The sequence below is a fragment of the Vidua macroura genome, chromosome 6 (assembly GCF_024509145.1).
Source record: "Vidua macroura isolate BioBank_ID:100142 chromosome 6, ASM2450914v1, whole genome shotgun sequence".
NCBI lineage: Eukaryota > Metazoa > Chordata > Aves > Passeriformes > Viduidae > Vidua > Vidua macroura.
The window spans coordinates 4,410,606-4,436,716 of record NC_071576.1 but is presented as its reverse complement, the minus strand read 5'-3'; the positions used below and the strand labels follow the sequence as shown (position 1 = coordinate 4,436,716).

Below are 26,111 nucleotides of genomic sequence, written 5' to 3'. Positions count from 1 at the left end.
TGCATCTGGAAACCATGAGCAGAGAGCCACAAGTCAGGTCTTGCATCTTTCAGAGGGGCAAGGGAGCTGTGCATTGTTTACAGGTGGTGGTGAAAATGCTTCTGAGGGCCAGCATGTGCTTCTTCTTCCTGGCTCAAGTGGACATCATGACAGCAGCAGATGGGGCCACCTCCTCCCCCAGCTGGGACTCAGAATGGTGTTAAAGAACACGGAAAGGCTGGACTTGAGTGATATTAATCACATGGTTTAGGTTAGTCATGGGCACAATTACCTTCCTAAATCAAAGTTCACTGGGATATGTGTATAGTAATTAATGCCAGAAGGGGACAAACTTTGTTAGAGTCCTGTGGAAAGCCATGTGTTCCCCTTGCTGGTTTCTCTTTGGTCTCCATGTGCAGAGAAATGGCTTTACTTCTTAAGCTATAAAGCATCTACATTTGCAGGGTGAGGAAATAGATTTGCTGAAACAGATTAAGAAACGAAGTAATTGTAAAAAAAAGTAATTTAAAAAAAATTTACAATTACTAAAGTAATTGTAAAAAAATGGGAGCATGGCTTTGTTTTTATCCAATAATGAAAAATAATCCAGGTGGGTTTGGCACATTAAGATGTATTGGATACAGTAGTGTGAGGTATTTTCCATTTCTCCCTTTCCTCTTTGGTCAGTCCTGTTAGCAGAGTCTTGCTTTGACACTCAATTACAACCTCCAAGGAACACTTCCAGCAGCAAGATCTGACAGTCTGGCGAGGTTTTTCTTGCTTGTTTTTTCCCCAGTCTCTTCCAGTAGCATTCTCTTAAGATAGCAAATGATGCCCAAAATGTACTTTCATTCTCAGCTGTGATTCATCCCTGCTAAACCCACAAACTGTGTAAGAAGTCCCACCCCGTGTTGACATCTCTGCTCAGGGTGGTTGTTCAAGACCAGGTTGGATGAGGCTTTGAGCACCCTGGTCATGTCCCTGTCCATGGCAGGGGGATGGAACTGGATGATCTTAAGTTCCTTTCCAACCTAGACCATTCTATGATTCTGTTATTCCCTGTATGGAAGTTCAGTGGAAAATGCTGCCCTTGATCCCTCCAAGTTTGGAGGGACTTAGCGGATCCCTGCTCCACAGCTGAGAGTTGTGGAGTGAGACAAAGAACTAGAGTTCCATGAGCTCTGCCTTCCCTTCCTCTCCCATGGGACAACACTGCCCACCTGGGAGGTTTCACTGCTCAGCTGTGCAGATGGTGATTTGTTGTCCCTGCTGCTGGCTCCAGGTTTGGAAAGTGAGCCCAGCATTTATCTCTTCACCTGTCCTATCAACAGATGTCCTTAAAATATGTTCAGATTGAGCAGCATTAGGTGTTCCAGGCTTTCTAGCTGTAACAATGAAATATTGATAAATGGCTGTGCTGTCTGATTGCTTCAGGTATAAGGGAAGAAGAGTTCAGTAAATCAAGCAGTGACTTTCAATTTAATGCAATCTCTTGAATTACAGTTTTGGTCTCACCTGCTGAGTTTGTCAATGCACAGGAGAAGATTCATGTCCCTCTGTTGTACCAGATACAAATAACTCAGAGCTCTTTTTGCACATGGGAAAAAATAGGCTTCCATCAAATTTTGGTTGCATGTCACCTGCTAGACTTCTGCTGAGTATAATGTGAATCTTGTTCTGAAATTAATCTGAATTGAGGCATAACATGTGTCTTTCAATATAACGAAATCTCTTTAAATGATGAATATCAAAATGAGGAGTGATGTGGAGCCAGCCACCTCGGTGGCTTCTTCTCCAAGGACAGGCAGCCAGCAAACACTTCCTCAAAATAAAACCTCTTTAAGTTGTGGACCCGAAAAAATACAAATGTCTTTTTGAACATTTGGCCCCAAAAGTAGTGATTGGCTTAACCTTATGGAGGCTGGGACTAATTTTCAGATGACAAATGAAGGTGTAACTCTCAAGAGTAACTTGCGAGATGTTTACTAAGTCTTACAAAGTAGGTGACGTTATTCTTGTTTAACCAGTGGGAGAGGTAGCTCTTGGAGTTTTGAAATAAGTGGAACAAACTCATTCAGGGAGTTGTGTGGCTGCTAAAGCATTATTTTCTCCATTAAAAAGTAAATTTGTGAGGCTGAATGGTTTTTTAAAGGTCTGAAAACATCCAGTATGCTCTAGAAAGCTCTTTAGAAAGTAATGCTCATCAAAAATTGAGGAGAGGCAACACAGTGCTTATCTTGCTTCTCATCATGTAGGTCTTAATTTTTCAAAGTGGGTTTGTGGTTGTGCTGTCAGAGTGTGGGTTGTTTACTACATTGGCTGGATTTGTAGGACTTTATCATCAGTTGGAATCTAAACTTGGGTGCCCCCCTTGAGTCAGAGTTCCCTCATAATGGACAGAGAAGAAAGGGAAGAGCATCTTGAGAAAGATCACCTGGAGGGGGTCAGCTGCTGGTTCAGTCACTTGTCTACTTGGTAGGTAAAAATTAACCTTGCAGGCTCTAAATAGGCTGAGAGATGATTTTTTTTTCTGTATAATTCTGTGTTTTATACATTGGTCTTTGTTAGACTTGGTGAACCCAGCACACCTTTAAGTCCATGGAAGATTGCATGAACCCACTGGCAAGAGTCCTGTTTCAGTTCTTGAGTCTTGGATACAGCCCTTGCATTGGAATATACTTTAAAGCAGTAGTTGAGTTTGATGTGTTTTGCTCAAAGTGCACTGGAATGGCTCGTGTTGCAACAAAGCATGTTCCCCTCTGGGATTTCTGCCACAGTTGTTACACGTGTGGCACCTTATGCATGGGGTTTGTGTCTATTTTTGTATTCTTTTCAATATGAAGTAGTTGGGATTATCATGTTAAATCCTTCCAAGTCACGGCAAGGTCAGTGGCTGCTCTGGGTATGGGTATCTTCCACAAGTTTAAATGAGATGGTCACCAGTTGGAGTAGCAGCTGCAAAACAAGCAGTGGGTGATCTCAGCTGGCCATGAACACACATTTATATCTGCCAGAATGGCCTGCCATCCTGACTTTCTGCTGGAGAAGAAGACTCTCTTGTGCTGCTCATGTGTTGACCTCTTACAGAGATACCTTCAATAAATTTGGAAGTCCTTGCACAATCGATTACCAGTCACACTGATGGATTCCAGCACTGCACTCCTTGCTGTTGATTCCTGATTCTTAATGCAGCCCTTCATGCTCTTACTCATTAAGTATGGTGTCCTACTCACTGGAAAATTTTTCATCTGGTACCACTGGTATTTCTGGGACCTGGGGCTTCTCTGCTACCTCATGCCTCCCTGTGAAATGTCTCATCTTGGAGTTGTCTGCATGTAGCAGAGGAAGAAAAAGCAACTTCTCTGAAGATGTGGAGATTCTGATTTGGTGTTTGTAAACGCTTAAAATCGGCATCTTCAATCCTGTAGCAGAAATCTTCATCCAAAAGACCTGTGAGTGACCATGGCTTCATCCCATACAAGAGTCTCAAGGATCATTCTGGAGGATGGAAAGAGGAAGCTCTCCTTTAGAGAGGCTCCCAGCACTGAGGGAGGCAGTGGTTCCTCAGCCCTCCTTCCCACCCTGAGGGGGAATGGTGAGCTCTCCTCTGGCCTGATTCAGTGTCAGTGCTCAGGAAGGGCCCCACGTGAGTACAAATTCCTTTGACTGTGCAGGCCCTGTGGACGGAGCCGTGGGGCTGAGAATACTCTGCAGCATGGGGCTGTCATTTCTTCATGGGGAAGACTGGTTTTCATGCAGCACCTTTTTATCTGTAAGGGGGGAGAGAGTTAAGTATTTATTTACTCACTTATTTGCTTTATCCTGAGCAGAGCTGAAACCTGCATTTTTTTGCCGTGCGCTTCCTTTTGTGTGCATTTCACTGCCAGCCTGTTTGAAAGCCCCGCGTTCCTCCAGGGACTTTCCAGACAAAACTGATGCAAACTCTTTCTTCTCAGGTGCCTCACGATCATCTGTCATCCAATGCAAGCCAGGAGGCAACTGCCCCAGCAGACACAGAGGCATGACTAGGCAGCTCTCCCCTCTATCTGTTGCTGAAGATTCTGCTGCTCCCATTCTTGAGCTGCAGAATCGAAGTCCCTCGGGAATCTGTCGGCACAGCAGAGTCGAGAGGCAGAGCAGATCAGGTAGGAACCACTCCCGGCGCCACCGCGGGCCTGCCGGAGGCCTCTTCCCTCTGTCTCCGCAGAGATGGGGCAGGGCCCGAGCATGCTGAGGTTTGGTTTGCCACGTGCAGGTCCTTCCCGAGCCCGGGGGTGAGCGGGAAGGTGGCACGGACGGGAGGAGAAGCCTGGGATTCGCAGGTACCTGACGTGCGTTAGGTGCCCGGCACAGCGTGAAGATCCTCAGGGCTGGTTAACCCTGGTTAGGGTTTCACAGAGTGGTTGTGTCTCCTCAGCTTCAGCCTGGCCACGCGCCAGGGCCCTGAGGAGCTCCTTCTCAAAGACAGTGATGACCTCAGCTCGTGCCACGGGTGCTCTGATGAAGAGGAAGAGAAGGAGCAGCAGGTGGAAGGATTTCTAGGGAAGACCATCACAGCTCGGATCGTCGGTCAGCTTCGCTGCAGAAGTTTAGCTCAAATGAACCTGTAGGTGTGGTGAACACTGACCTCTTCACCATGGTGTCCATCCATGGGATGGGAGCAGTTACACGTGTGCAGCCACAGGCTTGTGAGTCTGCTAAACCATACTGTTGAGGAGGAGAGACTTTAAATGAGTGGAATAATTTAACTGTCCAAGCTTTCTGGAAGGAAATTATTTGATTGCCCAAGTTCTTTGGAAGACTGCCTATGTAGATACTGTGAGCAAAAAGGGGAGGAAGAACAGGATGGATCTCCCTTGCACTCTGGACCTGGGGGAGCTGAGCCTTCCTCTTGTCACTGGACCTCTGATGGCAGCAAGAGTCATCCATTTCCTCCTTGTGCTGGAAAACAGAGGATCTCATGCTCCAGGAGTACTGTCTTGATGGAAACCCTCAGAAGAATATTGGAGGTGATCACTGCTGCAAGGAGTTGATGCAGCATCTTGCAGTTAAGATCATAGCTAAGATATCAGAAAACCAAATCTCGTTTTTCCGTATATCAGGCTGAAACAACTGTGCATGGTGGCACTAAGGAACATCCAAAATCAGAATCCATCTTCTCCAAGAAAGGGCTCTAGGCCACTTGAGTAGTGTCTGGACATCATACTCTTCTAAGCATTTACTTTGCATTTATTAATTTCCCTTTTGATCCTGATCTTCCCATCCTCATCAGAGAAGTCTTACTATGACTGACCCAATAGGTAAACACATACAAAGAATAAAATTTTCTAGGGTCTAGTAGCCAGAAGAGTTCCGATGAAAAGCTGTAGGTCGTGATTTTCCAGATCTCACTCTTCTGAACACTGCAAGCAAAAGGCTCTTCTGTGACCATCTTGTCAGTAAGAATTGCACTGTGGACCAAAGGACCATGCAGGGGTGTTTCTGCTCACTGCCTTCCACACAGTTTGCCATTGGCCAGTGCCATCTCCTGTGTCACCTGCAGTGTGATCTGCATTCTTACCTGTGCTTCCAGCCTTGTTTCTGTGCTCTTCCCAGGATAAGTCTCTTGGTTTGTTCCAGTCCCATCCAAATGCAGACCCCAAGGATTTCTGCTACCTTGCCAATTGTAAAATGCTGTCTCCCAGCCACTTTGGCTGATCAGTTTGTTTTCTCCTCATTATCATTGGGTGTCTAAACACAAGTGCTTGCTCCAGCCCCAGCTTCATGACTTGGAAATCCCTAAACCTCTTTAACAGGAACCATGTGCCTGCTCACCCTGTGGCTTCGAGTTCAAGCCCTGTCATTATTTTGAAATCCATTTCTTGTCCTTTTGACTCTTTGGCCAGGAATTAGGTGTGCACATCCCATGGATTTTGAAAGCAGCTGTCAAGCTACTCTGTCATGGGGATCAATCACAATTTCACTTAAGTTAATTGCAAAGGCCTAGAGTTAAATGCCTCCAGTGAGCTTAGATGTAGATAGATGTAGATATATGAGGATGGGATCAGCTCCCCTCTCACCATGCCTTTCCATTATCATTAAATATAAAGGGGCCCCAGACAGCATGTTCATCCTGAATACACAGTTATTTGCTAACTACATCACATGGGATGAATCCCACTGATTAAAAACTTACAGCAGCTCCCCACTGTGCATTTATTTGGGCTAAAATTTACACAGGTCTTTAAATCCAAGGTAGGTCTTGCAACAAGTGTGTGTTTCTGTGCCTTTCCCTGACATGGGACTGTAACATCCAAATCAAATGCTGATGGTGGTGTCATGCCTAGTGCCACCAATTGCATCATTATTTTGTAATTGAAAAATAGAAAGCATGGCTAAAAGTGCTTTATTCTTCTATCATTATGTGATTATTTTAAGTGGTAGCTGAAAAAGGACTAATTTCATGGTAGTTTTACTTGGCAGGAAGACCTGCAAGTTGATGCTACTCTAATATATTCTTTTTAAGCCATTCTAACTTGCAAATAAACTGTAATTTACCTTTCAATAGATGTCAGTCATTATTAGTACCATAAAAATATCTACTTTCTCTCAGCAGCCAAGGAGAATGCTAAAAGGATGCTTGCCTTTTCAGACCCGTGGCTGATTATCCTCTGCATGTTTTTAATAAACCTGTAATTTTATTTAAATTCTTGATTCACCACTAAACAATGGAGCCACTGAATACAGATTATTTTTAGGAAAAAACCACATCACACAATTACAACTGCAAAAAGCTCCATGTCCTAGTTAGGAAAATTCTTGATTCCAAATGCACTCCCCGCTATGATAAATCTTTTTTTATGTGTAATGCTGGTTTACAGTAATAGCTTGGAACCCCAGTTTGACATTTCTTTATGGCTAATGTAGCAAAACCAATAATATAAAATGAAATTCAACCTGAGTGTGAAAGGATACCTCTGTCACTTAAAAGTTGGATATAGGACAGTGTATTCTCTCACTCAGTGCATCTATAACTTCTCTCAAAATCATATTGTTTCTTCTATTCATCACATCATGTATTAATGTGGGTGATAATCGATAGGAGTAGTTAAGAATACCTTCAGGCCGTGATTTTTAAAAGATTTTCCTGTTTCTTTTACCAGACTGGTGTGATGTGGTCAGACAGGGTGAATGGTGGGAGCTCGGTGCTGCCCCGTGAGTGCTGCTCAGTGTTAGTGCTTCTTGTTTTCAGCTGGGATCTAGGAAAGCAAAACAGGGATCATGGGCTGCATCTCTGGGAAATCTGTCTGGAGAGCAAGGCACCAGTCAGTGAGATCAAATTCTCCCCACTTGTGTTAGGAAACGTGCACTTAGGTCTGAAAACCTCTGTGCTGAAATGGGAAATGCCAGCTCTCCTGCTGCTCCTTGTTTACGTGCAGAGGTTTATTTCTAGGCATGCCAAGCTTCACTTTTGTCCAGTTTCCTTTGTTAACTTCAGATACGTAAGTACACCAACCTGACTGCAGAAAGCCTTTCTCTGCTTGGGTACATAAAACCAAATGCTTTCTTTCTTCCCCATCCCAGCTTACAAATAAAAGTGATTGTGGAATTAAAGTGTTGAGGAATAAGAACTTGGTGCTGTCTCTGGACTTGCAGGCTCAGAGAGCTCTTCTGTTGCACACACTGATTGCCTCTGTAACGTTGTTGGTTCCAAAGGATGTATTTTTATTCTGGAGGTTTGCTGGCACGGGGAATGAAGGGCTGATAAAGCAAATAGTGACAACAGCTTATTTGTAATGCTGTTACCTCAGCCCTCACTGTTGTGTTTGTGTTTGGTTCTGCCTCCTTGAAGTGACAGAGATGGTATTATTAAAATACTTCTGTGCAGCATTTCAGTATTTATAGGACATAGAGGACTTACAGGGAGAAGGCAAGGGATGATTTGTGACTTGGACCAGAATGGGAGGTTTTGCCAAGAATTATTTTGAATGCATTCATTACATGTACAACTCTTTTTCTATTCTTCCTTTTTTTTCTTTTTCAGGAGAAGAAGGAACACAAACGCACACAGAGAGCAGCAGCCAAGAAGCTGAAGGACAGACACGATGCCAGTCTTGCACATCCACATTTCTCAAGCTAATCTGGAGATTCCTGATCATTTTGTCCGTCTCTTCCTCCTGGGTTGGGACCACACAGTTCGTAAAGATCACTTTTGAGACCTTTGACTGTCCCTTTTTCATGACTTGGTTCTCAACAAACTGGAACATTATGATTTTTCCCATTTATTATTCCGGGCATCTTGCAACTGCGCAGGAAAAGCAGTCTCCAATCAAAAAATTCAGGTAGGATTTATTGTGGCAGTATCCCTTTAAGAAACCTAATTCCTGAGGGCTGAGATCACTGCTGTGCTCAGTTCCACCCGTGGTGTCAGAATAAAGGTCATGCTGCAGAAAACCTCATTCATAAATAGCTCACAGGAGGCTGACAGATGAGTGATGGGTGATGAATAAACGGGTACTTAATTGTTAAAGGGTTTTTTTCATGAGTTGAAAAGGTCAATAATCTGCTTATAATCTTGCCTAATATCTCTATATTTTGTGTTCTTGCCTGGATCAGGTGAATCAGCCCTGGTCCATTTATGATAGAATAGCAGTGTTGGGTTACAACCAAGCCAACTCTTAGCTGAGAAGAAAAATGCTCCGAGCTGAGGAGGTGGTTTCCATGTGGAAGACCATGGCTTGGTCTCTGTGCTGAGCAAGTACAGCAGGATGCAAACTGCCCTTTCCTCCTGCTGGAAATGTATAAATCCCTTTTCAGTAGCCCCTGAGAAATCAGAGAAATCAGAAAATACAAGGTCAAGGGGGAACCCAAAGAAATCATCCAGTCCAACCACCAGGGCCAGCTTAGCTTCACTGTAGCCAGTTCTGAGGAAAACCACATCTAATCTGCCTGCAGGGCTCGGAAGGACCTCACATTCTCTGACAACTGGTTTCACAGTTCCTCCTCCACTTTTCTTATTCCACTGATCTGACAGTGACACGGGAGCTGCTTTAAAGGACAGGACAAAACTCAGCTCACCAAGAGATACCACACCTTGCCCAGGGAGGGAAGAGATTCACGGGGTCATTTTGGGCTGGGATCCAATTCTGTTCCAGTGCAGGCTTGCTTGGAAAAGAACCTGCCTGACTCCAGCAGAATTGTCTGTTCCACCAGGAATTACCCAGCGTGGGGCCCATTCCTGGCTCCTGCTGTCCCTGAGCACACAGGGAATCTTGTTTGTGACTGTCTGGCTGGAGTGCAGCAGGGCCAAACTCTTCCCTCAGCTGCTTTTTGCCAGGATCTGGGATGTAATTTGGCCCTAAATTATCATTTCTGTCAAATCAGTGTGACTGAAATGGAACAGTTGCACTTAATTAAGTGCTTCTCTGCAAACCCTGGTGCTTTGTCTGTTAATGATGCTTCATTCAGATTTCTGCTGGAGTGTTTGTGAGAACATGAACAGTGTCAGCTTGGCTTCTGCATGTGGGGTGAAGTAATAACAATTGCACAGCACATAAGGAAGAAGGTGAGAAGAAATATCCCTGCAGATAAATCCCCTGCAGTTGGGTTCATTGATTATATCTCTATCAGAGCAGAATTTTTGGGCAATGCATAAAAAAAAATCCTATGCTTAAATAATTGATATATTTTCCCCAGCTGTTAAGAATTGAGCTTTTAAAGTTGAGGACACTGTCTTAAATGCCCCAGGAATTTCTGCAGTGGGTCATTGAATGTGTTGACTCAGGAATAGTGTTAGAGGTGATGGGAATCTTCCCAGGGTATTTCTTATTCCAGATATGTCAGGAACTGACAGATATGTCAGATATGTCACGTCCCAAGGAGAAAGTAACTGCTGGTAAATAATGATTTAATCAGGGGGAGCAACTACTCGTTCAGTGCTGTGTTACAGCTTGACTGTCCAAACTCTTACAGATTGATGTGGGATGGGCATCTCCTCAGGATGAGCTCTCCATTTTTTGGTAACTTAAAGGATTGAAAATCTGTGTGTCTAACTTGTAGACAGATTTAATTTGGAAAGAATCTTTGGAGGTCATTTCACCCAGCCTTTTCCCCAGAACAGAGGCATTTTCAAACCTGCATTAATTGTTTGTGTATTTTCTTTATTTGCATTTTTGATATTGTTCCTGTTACAAGGCTTTTTGTAAGACATTTCTGTAAGATTTCTTGCTGCTTCATTTGCCTGCTTTACTCCAGTGCAGTAGCTAATTCTTGTCAATAAACCCATTTGCAGCAGTTCCAGGCTTTCCTCGGAGACCAGAGGTGATTTATCTTTGTGTTTCTGGAGGATGTAGTTACTCTCCAGGAGCTTTAAAGACATCAGGCATTTTGTCCAGCAGATACTCCCAGTGGATCTGAACAAACAATATCTGTGACATCTTGGCAGAGATCAGTGATCCTGGAAGTGACTTGCAGAGTGCTGCCCCAGGCTGGCAAAGCTGCAGAGAGCCAATGCTCCTTTAATAAATCCCACTTGGAACGACAGGAGTCTCAATCCACAACTTTAGATTGGCTTTCTGGAAAATTTAGGCTGCTCAGTACCTAAAGGAGCTGCAAGAGAGATGACAAGGACATGGAAGGGGAATGACTTGAGACTGAGAGAGGGCAGGTTTAAATTAAATATTGAAAATAAATTCTTGACTGTGAGGGTGGTGAGGCTGTGGCACAGGGTGCCCAGAGAAGCTGTGGCTGCCCCTGGAAGTGTTCCAGGCTATGCTGGATGGGGCTTGGAGCAACCTGGGATAGTGGAAGGTGTCCCTGCCCATGGCAGAGCGTTGGATGGGCTTTAAGATCTCTTCCAACCCAAACCACTCTAGCATTCTATTATTACAATATTTGAGATTATAAAATGTGTGTTTCTCTACCTTAGACATTCAATCTTGTGGTCTGAGAAAATAACTCATGGTTATGAACTCACTGCTGCATTGAGGTGAAGTGTCTTGGTTGTCTTGAGGTGGAAGACAGCTCTGGGTATCCCCTCAGTATTGTCAATAAAAGCTATGTCCCTCATAAAGAGTTTCCTTCCAGAAAGAAGAAGGAAACTCCTTGCATTAGTGTTGGATAAGATGATCTGAAGTTCAGGAAGCTCAGAAATAGGAACTCTAACCCTGCCAGCATTCACCACAGCAGAAGAAACTGCACAGACTCGACTTAGGAGCCTGATGCAGTTGTGGTGTGGAATAGGTGGGTGAAATTTTCAATGTCAGTACATTTTGCCTCCCCATCTGGCACCTTGGCTTCTCAAGGACAAGCACTGTGACACTGAGCAGCTTCCTGCCAGGATCCACCCACGGTGTGAGAGCTGAGATTGGAGCTGCAGCTCTTGCCAGCCTGGGGCACTGGCCAGGGAAAGCGTTTGTAGGTGCAGGTTTAATGTGAACAAAACACACTGGGAAGAGCTGGACTTCTTGGATAAGGAGAAGTGAGCATCACCTGAAGTGCAGACTGAGCCATGAGCTGGTATTTGTGTATGAAACCTGTCCCTGCAGGTTTCTCACCCACAGTCCTGTCCCTCCGTGTTGCAGTAGCTCAGTGCAGCTCCCTCAGCCACCTGTGGAACAGCAAACCCAGGCCTGCTCTGCAGAGGGAGCATGAGGAGCACCATCAGCACAAAGCTGGCCTTCCCATGGACCCTTCCTGTGGGACACAGCATTCCTTGGTGCTGCCCCCAAGCCAGGCACTGCACAACCCCCTTTGCTTTTGCTGCAGCTCTCCACCAGACAAAACAGAGCTGGCCCTTTCTGGAATCAGTCAGTGCTGGGGACACAAGTCACCAGCGAGCTTAGCCTCACTCAGTTTGCTGCCTGTCCCCTGCAGTGGAGCTGGCAGGTTTTTTATAGCTGCAGATGCCATCATTTAGGCAGAAGCACTGAATTTGTGCTCCCAGAAGGTGCTGCTGTGTTGTTTGCTGCCCCAGTGTTGCATCCAGGTGATGTCGCTGCATTCTCTGTGTTCCTGTGCCCCAGGTCTCTGCCCATTTGCTGGTTTTTTTTCCTGTGAGCTGTTTAAAACCAGCTGCTGGATTTCACTGCAGAGGCAGCTGTGTGTCAGGAGGGAGCAAACCCATTCCTGTGCAGGGCCTGGCATCAGAATATCTGAGAGGGCACACGAGCTATTTGGTGGGTGCCAGAGGCAAAGCTGCACGGCTGCCTGAGGTGCTGTAATTCCTGAGAGCATGGCATGCTGCCCGGAGCTGAGGACTACCTGCATGTAAAAAGAGTTATTTGTGTTAGAGGGCAGGTTTTAAATAGACTTCTTGTGCATTTGGAAAGAGTTTGTGTCGTAGTTTCAGGGTCAGCTGCCCCTAGATATGTCTGTGCCTCTAAGTCAGCAGCCTGCAGCATTATTTGTGTGGGGAGGGTTCCAGGGAGCCCTCTCTCCTGAGCCCAAGGTTTTAATCACTGCCATGTCTGAAGACTCCTGCAAGTTTAATTTTAGTTGCATGTCAAAGAGGCTGAGTTAACCACTGAGCCACCAGCCCTCACAAAGCCTCAGGCAATCTGACTGGGAAAATAAAATGTTCTCCCAGCTCCTCATTGACTGAGCATTATTCATGGAGCTCTCCTAGGCACAGGGGTGAATTCATCAAGTCTCTGCCTCACTCATCCCGACCCTGTCAGAGACTTGGCTGTATTTTCTTCACTGTGAGTTGAGGAACCTCCAGCCCCTGTTTTGTCTGGTCATTGCTGTGTGTGATGGAGGCCCTTCCACCTGCTTAAACAGCCCATTGCCTGGGGCTTGTGAAGCATTCCCAGATTCTTTTCCTGACTCTGCATCTCTGCTCCTCCCTGCCTCTCCCAAATCCTCCTCTGAGGATTCACACTGTCAGGGCACTTGGATCCACCCTCCTGACTCTGCTCCAGGTTTGGCTGTGTGCAGACATCCCAGGGATCTGCAGGACAACAAAACCTGGCCCACTCTGGCATCTGGGTCCAGCTGTGCAGTTCTGGAGGCAGCCCAGGCACCTTTCTGCCTTACAGCACAGGCTTCTTTCCTCTAAGATCCTGACAGCCCCTGAGGCAGGTTGGACTAAAAATGATGCAGTTGTGCCCCAGAAGTGCTGGCAGAATTCCCACCAGGCAGGTGTGGAGCTCACAGTGCAGGTCTGTTGGTGCCAGGCCATGGGGCACCCTGGCTGTGGTGTCGTGGAATGGGGACACAGCCACAGTGCACCCACCTGTGAGATGGTGAGATGTAGTCTGAGCCCAGAATCACCCTCTGCACCCACCTAAGTCTCAAGGGGAAGTATCTTTTAAAGGTAAACTGCTATATCACTATTATATATATTAAATATATAAAAAAAAATATAAATCAATTATAATATATATTGTAATATATAATACAATAATATAATATAATATAATATAATATAATATAATATAATATAATATAATATAATATAAAATTAATATACTATGGTATTGTATAATTTCTATTATATTAATTATATTGTATTTATTATGTAACATTATATTAACTATGTAATATTACATAATATAGTATAATATTACATAATTATACACACACACACATATATATATACTATATTGATATTTATATACATATATATATATATGTATGTATAAATAAAATAAAGGTAAACTGCTATATCTGCATGTCAAGGAACACTGAAGTGCTGCCAGTGAGTCCCTTCTCACAGGGAAACTTCTCACCTCTAACTCCTGTTGAAATCACAGTTACAAAAGCCTGCAAAGTCAGGCATTAATTTATTTGCTTCATTAATTTGTTTGTTTTACATCTCAGATAAATGATGCACACCTGTAACTGTTCTTTTTCATATTTTAATCATTTTTATCCTGATCTGTGGTGAACAGGACTCCTGAGAGTGTTGAGGTTAACTAGAGTGAAGGAGATAATTAGCAGATCCACCAGCCTGAGTACAGAGTTTGAGAATGGAATTTATTTTTACCAGAAATGACTGCTTTGTACACCAGGCTGTCTTAGTGGCATCAAGAAACAAGTGGTTATTAAGTAGAATCATAAAACCATGTGGGTTAAGATGTAGCTGATCTCAGTTATTACAGAGATGTTATTATTCTACTTTCCTCAAAATGAGAGTGATGGTTTCCAATCTTAAGAGTAAAAACCTGCGATGTCTTTAACAGCAAAATTCCCAAGAATTAGTAAAAATGGTTAAGGGGCCCTGAAAACAATTCTGTCTTCCAAATCAGGATAGTTATCAGACCACCCCCACCACCCCCAAATAACAAACGTTTTTGACATCACATCGCATCTCAGTCTTTGAAGTTGCCAATTCGTTCTGCATAAGGAGTGTGTTAGCAATCTTCCAAACACAGCCATGTTTGGCTGTGAGCACTTTGGAGCCTCGGGGCATTTGGATTATTCTCTCCATGTCCCTTTCCATAGAAGGATGTGCTGCAGGTTGAGGGTACCTTGGTTCACTCCACTGCTTTTTGGGGTCACTTGTGGGACCTCCCGTGTTTTAAGCAGTGCCAGGGTGCCTGCCATGCCAAGAAGTGAAGCACACTGGGAATATCTTCAGGAATACCTTCAACCAAGAGTGCAGAGTTGCTAAAAAACATCCTTCCCAGTTTGGGAAATGCAGAGATTCCTGAAATCCCAAAGAAGCAAACAGCTCACTTGAGCTGTGTGGGACACAGTGTTTGGGAAGCTGGGGGGTTTTGTTTGCAATTTAATCCTCAAGGAAATGTCTCCCAGAAAATAGAGCTTTTCACTGTACAATAAAAAGAAGCTGTTAAATACCTTCCCCTCCCTTTCCCTTCCTTCTCTCACACTCCTGTTTGCCTGCCTCACTCCCACTGCCTGGTGGTTCCCCACCACGCTGTGTCTGGCAGTCTTTTTGAGTATCTTTAGGCAATTCTTAAAGCTTCCTTGGCCACACATAAAAATATATTTCAGTAAGAACAAAAACAGGGCTTGGAGCAATGCAAAAAAAAAAAAAAAAAGAAGAAAACTGGCAAGCTGCAGGAAAAAAAATGGTGATTCTAATCCCTGTGCTCATGGCCTTGAAGGCAGAGTCTGGGAGCTGTCGGAACATTATAGATAACCTTCATTTCTGTGTGTGAGTCCCTGGGATTATTGTTGCACAGAGTGTGATTATTCCAGGTAAGTTACGTCTTTTCTTCTTGAGAAACTGCTGTTTTAAGAAGATTGTGGTTTGTTTTCCCTATGTGAATTAAATAATGGATTCTCTTGGGCGTGTGGAGTCGTTAGGAAAAGCAGGATAAAAGCCTAATGAATGTTTGTTGTGCTGGAGTGAATGCTAAGGAAAACCCTGGCTGAGACTGAAACTCTTTTCTTTCCGTAGGGAATGCAGTCGGATTTTTGGTGAAGATGGTCTGACGCTGAAACTCTTTCTTAAAAGGACTGCTCCCTTTTCTATTCTGTGGACTTTGACTAACTACCTGTATTTACTGGCTTTAAAGAAGCTCACAGCCACAGACGTCTCTGCCCTGTTCTGTTGTAACAAAGCTTTTGTCTTCTTGCTTTCTTGGATTGTGCTCAAAGACAGGTTCATGGGAGCAAGGGTAATGAACGTGCCTCCTTTTCCACTCTCTCATGCTTTCATAATTGCACTTAAACCCATCAGCCATGGTGCTGCCACAGCACTGCTGCACTGGGGCGTAGACACACCATGAAAACTTTTCTCATTTAGTTTTATGATGCCGCCTCAGGATCAGTTAGAGACCTCAGAACTTCAGAGTGGGAATTTCAAGGAGCTATTACAGCCAAGTGAAACTTGATGAATTACAATAGAAGAACTTCCAGTTTCATATAAACCTATTCTGTCTTGGCTTATTGTGCTGAAGTTTGGTTAATTTAATTTTAAACTTAGTGATGAATGCTTAGGTTCTAACCAGAGCAGTTTTATTCCTTGTTTGGATAGACAGATGTTTGCAATGTATGATGTTTATTTCTTGTGCTACCCTGTCACTTTTCACACACACATTTATATGTTCATGTGTAAAAATTGCTTTAAAATTAACACAGCTCTCTTGTGTGGAGGTGCATTTTGCACTGAAGTGTTTCAGGACTCACTGACAGTAAAATGGACCTGCAAAAATTTAAAACAGAACTCGAACAAAATGTTGTGCCCCTGGATCTGGGGAAAGCAAACTTGTTGTGTAATTTTCCATGCACATATTTCCCAACATGCAGCAATTTAAACTCTTGGCTTCACACCTTGGATGAGGAGTAGTGAGGACTTCTGCTAAGTTCATTGGTGCAGATTCCCCTCTGAAATGGCTCAAGGTCGTGTTGGGCACAGTCCTGACTGAATTATTGGAAACCTTGAACTTCCTTAGGCACTGGCTGGGGCCAGGTGTGGTGGCTGTGACCAGAAGGGACCAGCAGCAGCTGGATTTAAGTTCCATGGAAAGCTTGGTGGATCAGGACACTCATTCAAGTCAGTTTGGTTTTTGAAAATGGGCACAGCAGCTTTTTTTTTTTTTCTTTTTTGGATTAATAGTGTGCTAGAAGGGTTCAGAAATGAAAGGAAAAGACATCCTGTTGTACAGGTATCTCATCTGGCTTTTGGAGCAGCCACTGAGCAGAGCACTGTGCTTGCCAGGCTGAGGAGGTGAGCCAGTGCTTGAAGGTAAAGCCAGACACCTGGATATCTATTTGATACACAGCTGAAAATACAGAAAGATCAGGTGAATGTGACCCACCCTCAGCCCACTGACTGACTCAAAGAATAAACAGGGTGTAAAACCCTCAGTTCTCTACAGAAATAACAAGAACAATAACTACCCCCCTCTGCCCCTTGATCATCTGAAAAGATTGAGCATTTTGTACCCTTTAAGCTAATTTTCATCTCAAAGCAGCATCTTTCTGGCAGAGCAAGCATAGCTCTTGTGTTCTCCCAGCTTGCTCTGTTAAAGAAACCTAGAAATAAAAGCTGGTTTCAGTTATTATTTATTTTTCACTGACTAAAAAAGGTTGCCATAAATGTGCATTAGTATGAATTCTGTAAACACCATGGGGTTCACACAGGAAACACCTGGAGGGAAAAGTGAGCAGCAAATCCTGCACATAAACTGGATTTTGTTGTTCACTGGCAGAGCCTGGGTGCACGTTGCTGGAGAGGTAATTCACAGAGTTTTCCAGCCACTCTCCTGACAAAGTAACACTTAATTATGTTAATAACCACGCAGGAGAGTGTTTGAGAGAGCAGCACAGACCCAGCTTTTTGTGCTCTGAGTGCCTCAGCTGCTCTCGCCCGCAGCCCCTCGGAGCGCAGCAGGAATTGGGTTATTTGAACAGAAAGGACATGAAAAGAAATAAAGGTCTAATCCTGTACCCTGAACCATGTTTTTGTGGAAAAGCTGCACCCAGGAGCTCAGCCAGCTTTTCCAAGGAGCTCAGCTCAGCTCAGCTCAGCTCAGCCTTAGAGCTCTGGGGCTGTTGGGCGCATCTGGGTGGCATCAAGGTGGGGATTGACAGAATTCCCAGAATGACCAGGTTGGAAGAGACCTTCAAGATCTTCAAGTCCAACCCAACACCAACATTCAACTAAACCCTGGCACCCAGTGCCACATCCAGGCTTTGTTAAACACACCCAGGGATGGTGACTCCACCACCTCCCCGGGCAGCCATTCCAGAACTTTGTCACCCTTTCTGTAAAAAACTTTTTCCTGATATCCAACCTGTATTTCCCTTGGCACAGCTTCAGACTGTGTCCTCTGGTTGTCAGTGCTGCCTGGAGAGAGAGCCCAACCCCAGCTGAGCACAGCCACCTTTCAGGAGCTGTACAGAGTGCTGAGGTCACCCCTGAGTCTCCTTTTCTCCAGGCTGAGCACCCCCAGCTCCCTCAGCCATTCCTCACAGGGTTTGTGTTCCCAGCCCCTCAGCAGTGCCTGGGACAGCAGTGGCTCTGCAGCACATTCCCAGCTCCCTGCCTGCCCAGTGTGGCTGCAGCAGTCCCCAGACTGGCCACGGATGCCCACGGGCACGTGGGATCTGCCTGACATCCCTGTGATCCCCTGGTGCCCTTCTGCACACCTGAAAGCAGCTGCCAGCTGGGCTGGATTTTTAGATGCCACATCTAAAGACAAACCTGTCTTGCTGGCCACCCTGTGGAATGGCACAGTCCCACCTGTGGGAGCACTGAATAACTGCAGAAGGGCTGCACACAACGTTTTGGCTGCTGTGGCTGTGTTTGAGGCACCAGAGTTGTGTGCTCTGCAGGGAGAGCCACGTGCCATCGGTGGTGAAGCTGTAGCACCCACCCATGACAGAAAAGCACCAGGGGAGGTTTAGGTTGGGTATTGGGAGAGATTTCTTTACAGAAAGGGTTGTCAGGAACTGGAACAGGCTGCCCAGGGAAGTGGTGGGGTCGCCATTCCTGCAAGTGTTCAGGAAATGTGTAGATGTGGCACCTGGGGACATAGTTTAGTGTGGATCTGGCAGTGTTGGGAGAAGGGTTGGACTCAGTGAGGTCTTTTCCAACCTTAACAATTCTCTGGTTCTATTTACCTATAAAAGTAGTGCAGGTAGAGCTCAGGTACCTTGAAGTACCTCCTGCCCTGGGCAAGGACACACAGAACCACCCCTGCCTGCACCCTAACCTTTGCTTGAACTCTTCTGAACATCTCTCTCAAATTACGTATCCATGCTACACTTTGGAAAGTCCAGAAAGCTTTGGCTCCAAGCAAGCACAAATATTTAAAAAACTTTACATATATGAGTAGTTCTGCTGGCTTGTGCTGCTTGGATTTAGACACATACTTAAATGTTTGCATGTTTAAGCCCTTGGTTGGGCTTCAGGTGTGGAGTTGAATCACTGTCTTTTAGGTAGGTACAGAGTAGTTTGGGGACATTTTTCTCCCCTGAAAATGTTGAGTTCAGCCTGGGGAGAGATTTCTTCCCCATCTGTGAATGTTTTCAGTGCCAGATTGGATGGGGCTTGGAGCAACCTGGTCTAGTGGAAGGTGTCCCTGCCATGGCAGGGGGTTGGAACTGGATGATCTTTTAAGTTCCCTTCCAACCCAAACCATTCTGTGATTCTTTACACCTCATTTTCCCCTGTGCTCCACACAGAAAAAAAAAATGTTTCTGATAAACTGTTGGTTGGCCTTGCTCTCTTTCAGGGAAAAAAGGAAAAAAAGAGGCAAGCTAATTTAATTCCTTACCTAGGAGGCTCCAAAAGAAAGTTACTATGGTCTTCCATTAATTAAAAGCCTCGTTTAATGAACTGACAGCCACCTTTGCTTCCCTGTGACCTTGCAGAGCAGCCTGCAGATGTGAGCTCAGGTTTCTAAAGCCAACACCTGAGGCAGGCACAGGTCAGCTGTGCTGATGCCCTGGTATGTAACATGCAAGAGGAGCCTTGAGCACGAAATTTAAATAATGTTTTTGCTGTTTTCAGTCTCGGGAGGTGTTGATGCTCCATGTGTCCATCATTTTTATTGTTTCAGGGGAGGGGGAAGTGCTTGGCTTTATAAGTAATTGATTAAATTAGGGATCTGGCTCTCTAAATTTGGTTTAGACAGACTGGGAGTGAGTTTTTCATGATAGGAAGAAAGGGGATGATGGATCTACTCATTTTCACTGACACAAGGAAAGGACTGAGCAGTGAGGACACCAAGAGTTAAATCTCCATCCTTGCCCTTGGAAGGAGGGCATTACCACATTGGACTCTTCTGTTTTGCCTTCTGAGACTGACACATTGCTGGAAATTCTCCAGCTGACAGCTGAAATCCTGAATTTCTGTGCAGGGCAGGATGTGAAGGGCAGCATGAGGTGAATCCAGCCAGGCAGTGTGTCAGGGCAGGGGGGGTTCTGCACACCCAGAGGAGAGGCTGTGGGTGTTTGAGGGGTCCTGGCTGTCACTGGGCATTGCTTCGAGGCTGGGATTTCTGTGTGGTGTCTCCCAGGATGGCCCCACTGCTGGGATGTGTTATCCTGGGGAGGAAAGGGGGGGAACCTCCTGGTCCCCTCTTGCTAAAACCCTCCCAGATCTCATCACACCACTGAGAGACTGGGGGGGGACTCCAGCCCACAGCACTGGGGGATCTGGATTTCAGCTCCATTTCATGGTGAATTTGGAGTATCAGTGGTACCTTCAGGTTTTGCTGACCTGTGTCTTGGAGCTGGGGTGTTTCACGTGGAAGGAAGTAAGGTGGGACACAGACTTGCAGTGGGGCTTGTGACTTTGGCACAGCCACTGCCATGTGAGGGGACACCTGTGTGCCTCAAGGACTGGTGAAATAGGGCTGATGGTGAGGGGGAAGGACTCAAAGCTGCACCCAGAGATGAGTTTTCCTGGGAAGATGTTGGCCTGGATGCCTACGGGATTTAGGAGCACTGACATTTTTACCTGGAGTCTCAGAGATTGGCCCTGACCTGGAGGGTGATTCTGGGTTCCCCATTGTCCCCTGTGTGGGAACAGCTTCACCTGAGTCAGTCGTGTGTCCCTGTCTTGTGTGTCTCTTGAAACATGGTTTTGCTTCACTGACTGGCTCTGCTGAAGCTATTTTGTGGGATTTTTTTGTGCTTATTGCCTCAGTCTGGCTCACATCTGCCTGGGATGAGTGTCAGTGGTTTTCTGGGACTCTTGGCTAAACTGTGAGCTCTGAAAGGCTGTTTTACAGGAGGGCACATGTTTGGATGGAGATGAAGCCCTTGAAGTCTGTGGGCTGACGCTTAGGTTTATCCAGGGCTAAATATTTCTTAAAGGAAGTTCAGTGATGTTTTCAAGAGGCAAAGTGCCCATGTCACGTTGGTGCTGGCTCAGGAGATGTGCACTGCCTCAGGAAACACTCCATGGAAGTTGGGTTTTCAGTGTCTTTGAAATTCACACTCCACATTTACCTGCTGAGGGCAATTAGGTGGAGAGGGGGAGTTTTTAAAAGAATAAAACACTCTGGGCTCCCTACCACTTCCTTAAGGTCCCTGGAGTCAAGACCCAGGATTTCAGATGTGGTGTAGTTAATGATTCCTGTTCTTTCTCTTTGAAGCTCCTTAGATGCTCTCTCTGGGGTTTTCAAATGAGGCCAAAAACCCTAAGCACAGATGTAAAGCTTCATGAAGAAATTCGGTCATATCTGTCCAAAAAAAAGGGCACAGCCAAAACAGCTGGAAGAGCTCCCTGTGGTATCCTGGTATTCCAAAATACAGGGCTCATTCCACTGGACTAAATTTCCAGGCTGTTTGGCCATCTAATGTTTGCATTTCAAGTCAAATTGGTGGCTCTGCTCAATATTTCTCTTGTTGTACAGTAGAGTGTGATGCCTTAAAATTTCTTGATCTCGCAGTTGCCTCTCCAAGGTGGATGTTTGGCTGACAAAATCCATAATGATGGATGTTCTGTCAATAGGCCCCAGCAGAATTTGCAGTGCTGTAGACCCACATCCCTGTCAGTGCACACACTTTCATTATGCTTCACAATCCTTCCTATTTAAGGGAAAACAAGAAAGCTCCAGGTAATGACGCTTATGAGAAGCCCCTCGCAGTGGTGATCTCAGCTTTACACTGCTTTGCTTTGTCTGTGCAGATAGTGGCAGCAATAATGGCAATCACAGGAATTGTAATGATGGCATATGCAGATGGTTTCCAGGGTGATTCCATTATCGGGGTGGCCTACGCCGTGGGATCAGCCTCCACGTCTGCACTCTATAAGGTAGGTCACAACTGTTTGTTGGCACTCCTGAATTCATTCACATTGCCTGTTTAAAAGACACAAACACAAAGAGAATCGCTGTAAAATAAATGTTTTGTTCTGTTCTCACTCCTGCGTCACTCGCGGTGTGACAATGTCAGGAAATCTGCCGTGAGGGTAATTAGTTGTCATCTGCCAATTACCCAGAATGGCTTTTCTTGATGAGCCTTTAATGAAATCTCCACTGCCACGCCAAGGAGGAGTTGGAGATCATTTTTAAACCATGACAACAAGAGTTTATCAACACTTTTCAAAGGGGCTTTCCATGTGCAGCAGGGAGGAGAGCCAGGGTGGACAGCTCACCCCAGGTCTGCCCTGCACAGCCCTGGCACAGGCTGGGCTCGGAGCCTTGGTGTGAGCCTGGCACAGGCTGTTCATTAGAGACCCTTCTGCTTGGAAGAAATGGCTGCTCTGGAGGGTGAGGGCTGGGAAAGGCAGGGGTTCTGTGTCTCAAGAGCGTGGCTGGGTTTGTTTTCAGCTGCCTGTAGAAAGTTTGGAGTGGGTTGTGGCAGTATCAGAAGCTGCCCTTGCAGCTTTAGACTTGGCTTATCTCGCTCATAAATTTGTTGTGGCCTTTCAAAAGTCACTCAAAGTTCATGAATTGGGGCTCATAGAGGAACAGGTTCTCACAGAGTGAGCTCTTCCAGGCTGGTTTTCCTCTCACAGCAGGGTCATGCTGTGGAAGTCACTGGAGTCTCCTCCCAAATCCCAGCATTGCCACACTCAGCCCAAATCCTCTACACTTTTTGCATGAATGGTGTGTCCTTGAGTTCTTGGCTTACTCTTGGTTTTTCCTGGGTTCTTCTACACTTGCTCCTCATGGCATTTTGTGTAAAGGTTTGTTATGCAGACTCAGCCATCCCCGTGGTAAAGACATGGAGCTAAAACACAGGAAAGGGCAGAAATCCCACCAAAGATCCCCTTGCAAGACTCCTGTGAGGGAAAGGGGCTATGCCAAGTTGTCCTTTGCTCCACTCTCCCCAGGGGAATGGAGTGCTTCCATGACAGGCATGGACTCTAAACCCCTCCTCTCTCCTCTGCTCTCCAGGTTTTGTTCAAAATGTTTCTTGGGAGTGCAAACTTTGGGGAAGCAGCTCATTTCGTGTCCACCCTGGGCTTCTTCAACTTCATCTTCATCTCCATCACCCCAATCATCCTCTACTTCACAAAAGTGGAGTACTGGTACCCCTTCTCTGCTGTGCCGTGGGGTTACCTGTGTGGAGTAGCTGGCCTCTGGTTAGGTAAGTGATAAAACAATTTATTTATTTTTCTAGGTCTTCACCCCTCCAACCCTTTATAAAATTGGCCTCGGGCACAAACAATTTCCCCCTGTCCCCTTAAGCAGCAGAGCTCTCTCACAGATTAATTCTGGTCCCAGTGCAAACTGGTGCTCCTTAGAAATGATTCATGTTTTTCATTACACTTCATGAAACATTACTGTTAATTGAGATACAATTAATAATTGATATGTAAGCATAGTTATAATTAATAATAATTAATAATTAACAGTAATAGCAGGGAGTAAACATGAAGCAGCACTACTAATTGCCCATTTTTTCATCCCTACCATAGTTCCACACCAATGCCCCTGTCTCTGGCACAGCTTGACTGCTTTGAATCCCATTTCAAAGGGTTGCATGTTCCCAGTCAGCTCCTGGGGGATGTTTGTGCACTGACAGGAGCACCCCCAGTGCTGGGCACCTTTCTGGGGCTACTGCAGGCTCTGGGCAGGGCTCACATAAGGCTCCCTCTTTCTGAGCCAGCAAAATACCTGTTGGATTCAGCCCAGGGGCATTTTCATTTCCACATATAACAACATCCTTTCCTTTGGTGAAGTCTCTTTTATTCCATAATTGAAGAGGTTTTTGTCTCACTACGTGTTTATTAAATGGAAGCAAAGAGAATGTCATTGCCCATCCCGTCCTGAGATGTGGCCAGGCTGGCAGCTGAGCTGCTGTGAGCACCTTGAGCTGCTCCAACCACAACTGCAGCTGCCCTGTGAGCTCCTAGAGAACCAAAATTAGGGATAATTTGTCACCCAAGTGTATAAACACAGCCTTATGCAGGGGACTCAGCAGCAGGACTGGGTGGTAGGTGATCAAAAACTTAAATTCAAGGAAAAGTTAAAGAAACTTAAGTGAACTTCAAGGGTTTTTTTAATCTTTCAAGGAAATTGGAGCTCTCTGGGAGTGCTGTCATGTAACAAAGAAAACCCCAAAACAACAAAAGACCTGTTTTTTTGTACCTGATTAAAGCCTGTGCAAAGCCATGGAATATGATAACCTCAGTATTATGGTTTGTGAAAGGTCATTCAGCCCTCTCCTGTGAAGAATTTCCCCTAATTTTATGCTCCTATAGAAAAAAAAACAAAAATCAATCACTTTGCAACAACTCCCTCATTGTGGTGTGGATACTCAATATCACAGATGGTCCCTTTAGGGTCTAGGTGGAGGAGAAATGTCTCAGTCTGGTGTTTCCCCCCATTTTCATGTGTTATTTTCCCTGTTTTTCCCTAGCTTTCAACATCCTGGTTAACGTCGGGGTGGTGCTGACCTACCCCATCCTGATCTCCATCGGCACCGTGCTCAGCGTCCCTGGGAATGCAGGTACCAGTGCCACAGCTGCTGCTGCTGCTGCTGCTGCTGCCAAAATGAGCCCCTGGGAACTCAGAAAGCAGTTTATTGCTTAAATAATTTGTTGGGTGGAAACTTACTCCAGAGTCCTGTCTTGAACAGCTCTCTGCTCTTGAACAGCTCTCTGCTCTTCGGTCTCCTCGGCCTCATCGCTCCTGGGGGTTGGAGCAGCGGGAAGGATCTGGTTTTAGGGGAATGCAGCTGTGAAGCCATGCCTGTGGGAGGCTGCCCCAGGGCTCAGGTGTGCTGTGGGGGCTGCGGGAGGCTGGGCTGGAGGCACGTGGAGCTCTCTGGCCCACGTGCTGCTCTCTCCCCATCCCGGGTTCCTGCAGCCTGAGGGAACGCTCTGCTGATGCAGCCTGTTGTGGATAAAAGAGTTACCATGAAGTGCCTTCTGTCCCAGAAATCACAGAACCACAGGTTCATTAAGGCTGGAAAAGACCTCCAAGATGATCGAGTCCAAGCTTCAACCAAATATCCCTGTGCTCACTAAACCATAAAGTGAAGTGCCATGTCCACTCATTTTTTGGACACTTTGAGGGATGGTGACGCCACCACTGCCCTGGGCAGCCTGTGCCTGTGCCTTACCAGTCTTTCAGAGAATTTTCTCCAAATATCCAATCCATCCCAACTTGGGGTCTTTTCTCTTTGTCCTGTCCCTTGCTCCCTGGGAGCAGAGCCTGGCTGCACCCTCTTCTTGCAGAGAGAGACAAGGTCCCCCCTGAGCCTCCTTTTCTCCAGGCTGAGCCACCTCAGCTCCCTCACAGACCCTCACCATGGAAATCTTGAGGCTTAATCCAGCCCCTCCAGGCTTCCTCAGATCCTGCAGAAGTCAGTGAGGGACAGAGGAGCTGTGGCACCTCCAGTACCATTGTCAGGTCAAAGCTCAGGGAGATCTGAGAGCCCCATGGCCAGGGTCACACCCAGAGTTTGACAAAGGGTCACAGGGACATGCCAGGCTGCCCTTGGCGCCATCGTCCATCCTGCTGCTGTTCTGATTCTGCTGTTGTTTCCTCTCCTTCCAGCCGTGGACCTGTTGAAGCACAAAATGATCTTCAGCGTGGTGCGGCTGGGGGCCACCATCATCATCTGCATCGGGTTCCTGCTGATGCTGCTGCCCGAGGAGTGGGACGAGATCACCCTGAGGTTCATCAACAGCCTGAAGGAGAAGAAGAGCGAGGATCACTCCGAGGACATCACGGAATCCAGCGTCCACACGAGGAGCAGGAGCAGAGCCAACGGGACAGTGTCCATCCCGCTGGCGTAGGGCTGGAGGACTCTCCCTGCAGGCAGATGTATATTCTGTGAATATAGCTTAACTTTCCTCACCACCTGTATGCTTCAAAAAAAATGTCATCTAACCTGAGCAGGGGATGAACTGTAAGATAAGAGAAGTACATCTATAATAAATGTTTACATTTATACACTTAACAAGGAACGGGTGTAAATAACTGCAATAAAATCTTTTGTAATAAACAAACGTTTAAGTTTGTGTCTTTCTGAGCTGGTGAGTTTAAAATGTGGATCAAGTTTACATTGTTTATCTCTCTTTGCTGGCAGAGGTACAGCCCTTTTTGAGGGATACATATCTTGGATATTTCCAGCTAAATCTCAAAATTTAACATCTTGACTTACTTTCAATGAAGGGCCCTTTCAGCGAGCTAGCAGTTTTGGAAAAGCATTTCAAACCTCTCCTGGCATTTTGGAGATTTAATTTCTGACGTTCACATCGATATTCCCAATTATTATCAGAATAAATATTCCATGGTGTGCAGAACATGAGGCCTCTCCTCCCAGAC

At 45.7% G+C, this 26,111-nt stretch overlaps 1 protein-coding gene across 4 annotated transcripts in view; it reads left to right on the top strand.

Annotated features, from left to right (window-relative positions):
* The window catches only part of SLC35F4 (solute carrier family 35 member F4), a 116,995-nt gene extending 91,209 nt beyond the window's left edge, over positions 1 to 25,786 (top strand). For 2 of the 4 annotated variants that reach the window (XM_053981293.1, XM_053981294.1), the window contains exons 2-8: positions 3,936 to 4,124; positions 8,003 to 8,300; positions 15,326 to 15,545; positions 21,515 to 21,640; positions 22,728 to 22,920; positions 24,196 to 24,285; positions 25,338 to 25,786. In XM_053981293.1, coding sequence (XP_053837268.1) covers positions 3,936 to 4,124; positions 8,003 to 8,300; positions 15,326 to 15,545; positions 21,515 to 21,640; positions 22,728 to 22,920; positions 24,196 to 24,285; positions 25,338 to 25,579 — 1,358 coding nt within the window. In that variant the 3' untranslated portion in view covers positions 25,580 to 25,786. Of the gene's footprint in view, positions 1 to 3,935; positions 4,125 to 8,002; positions 8,301 to 15,325; positions 15,546 to 21,514; positions 21,641 to 22,727; positions 22,921 to 24,195; positions 24,286 to 25,337 lie in introns of those variants that run through there. The other 2 variants (XM_053981295.1, XM_053981296.1) reach the window with 2 other exon arrangements.
* The last annotated feature ends 325 nt before the right edge of the window (positions 25,787 to 26,111 follow it).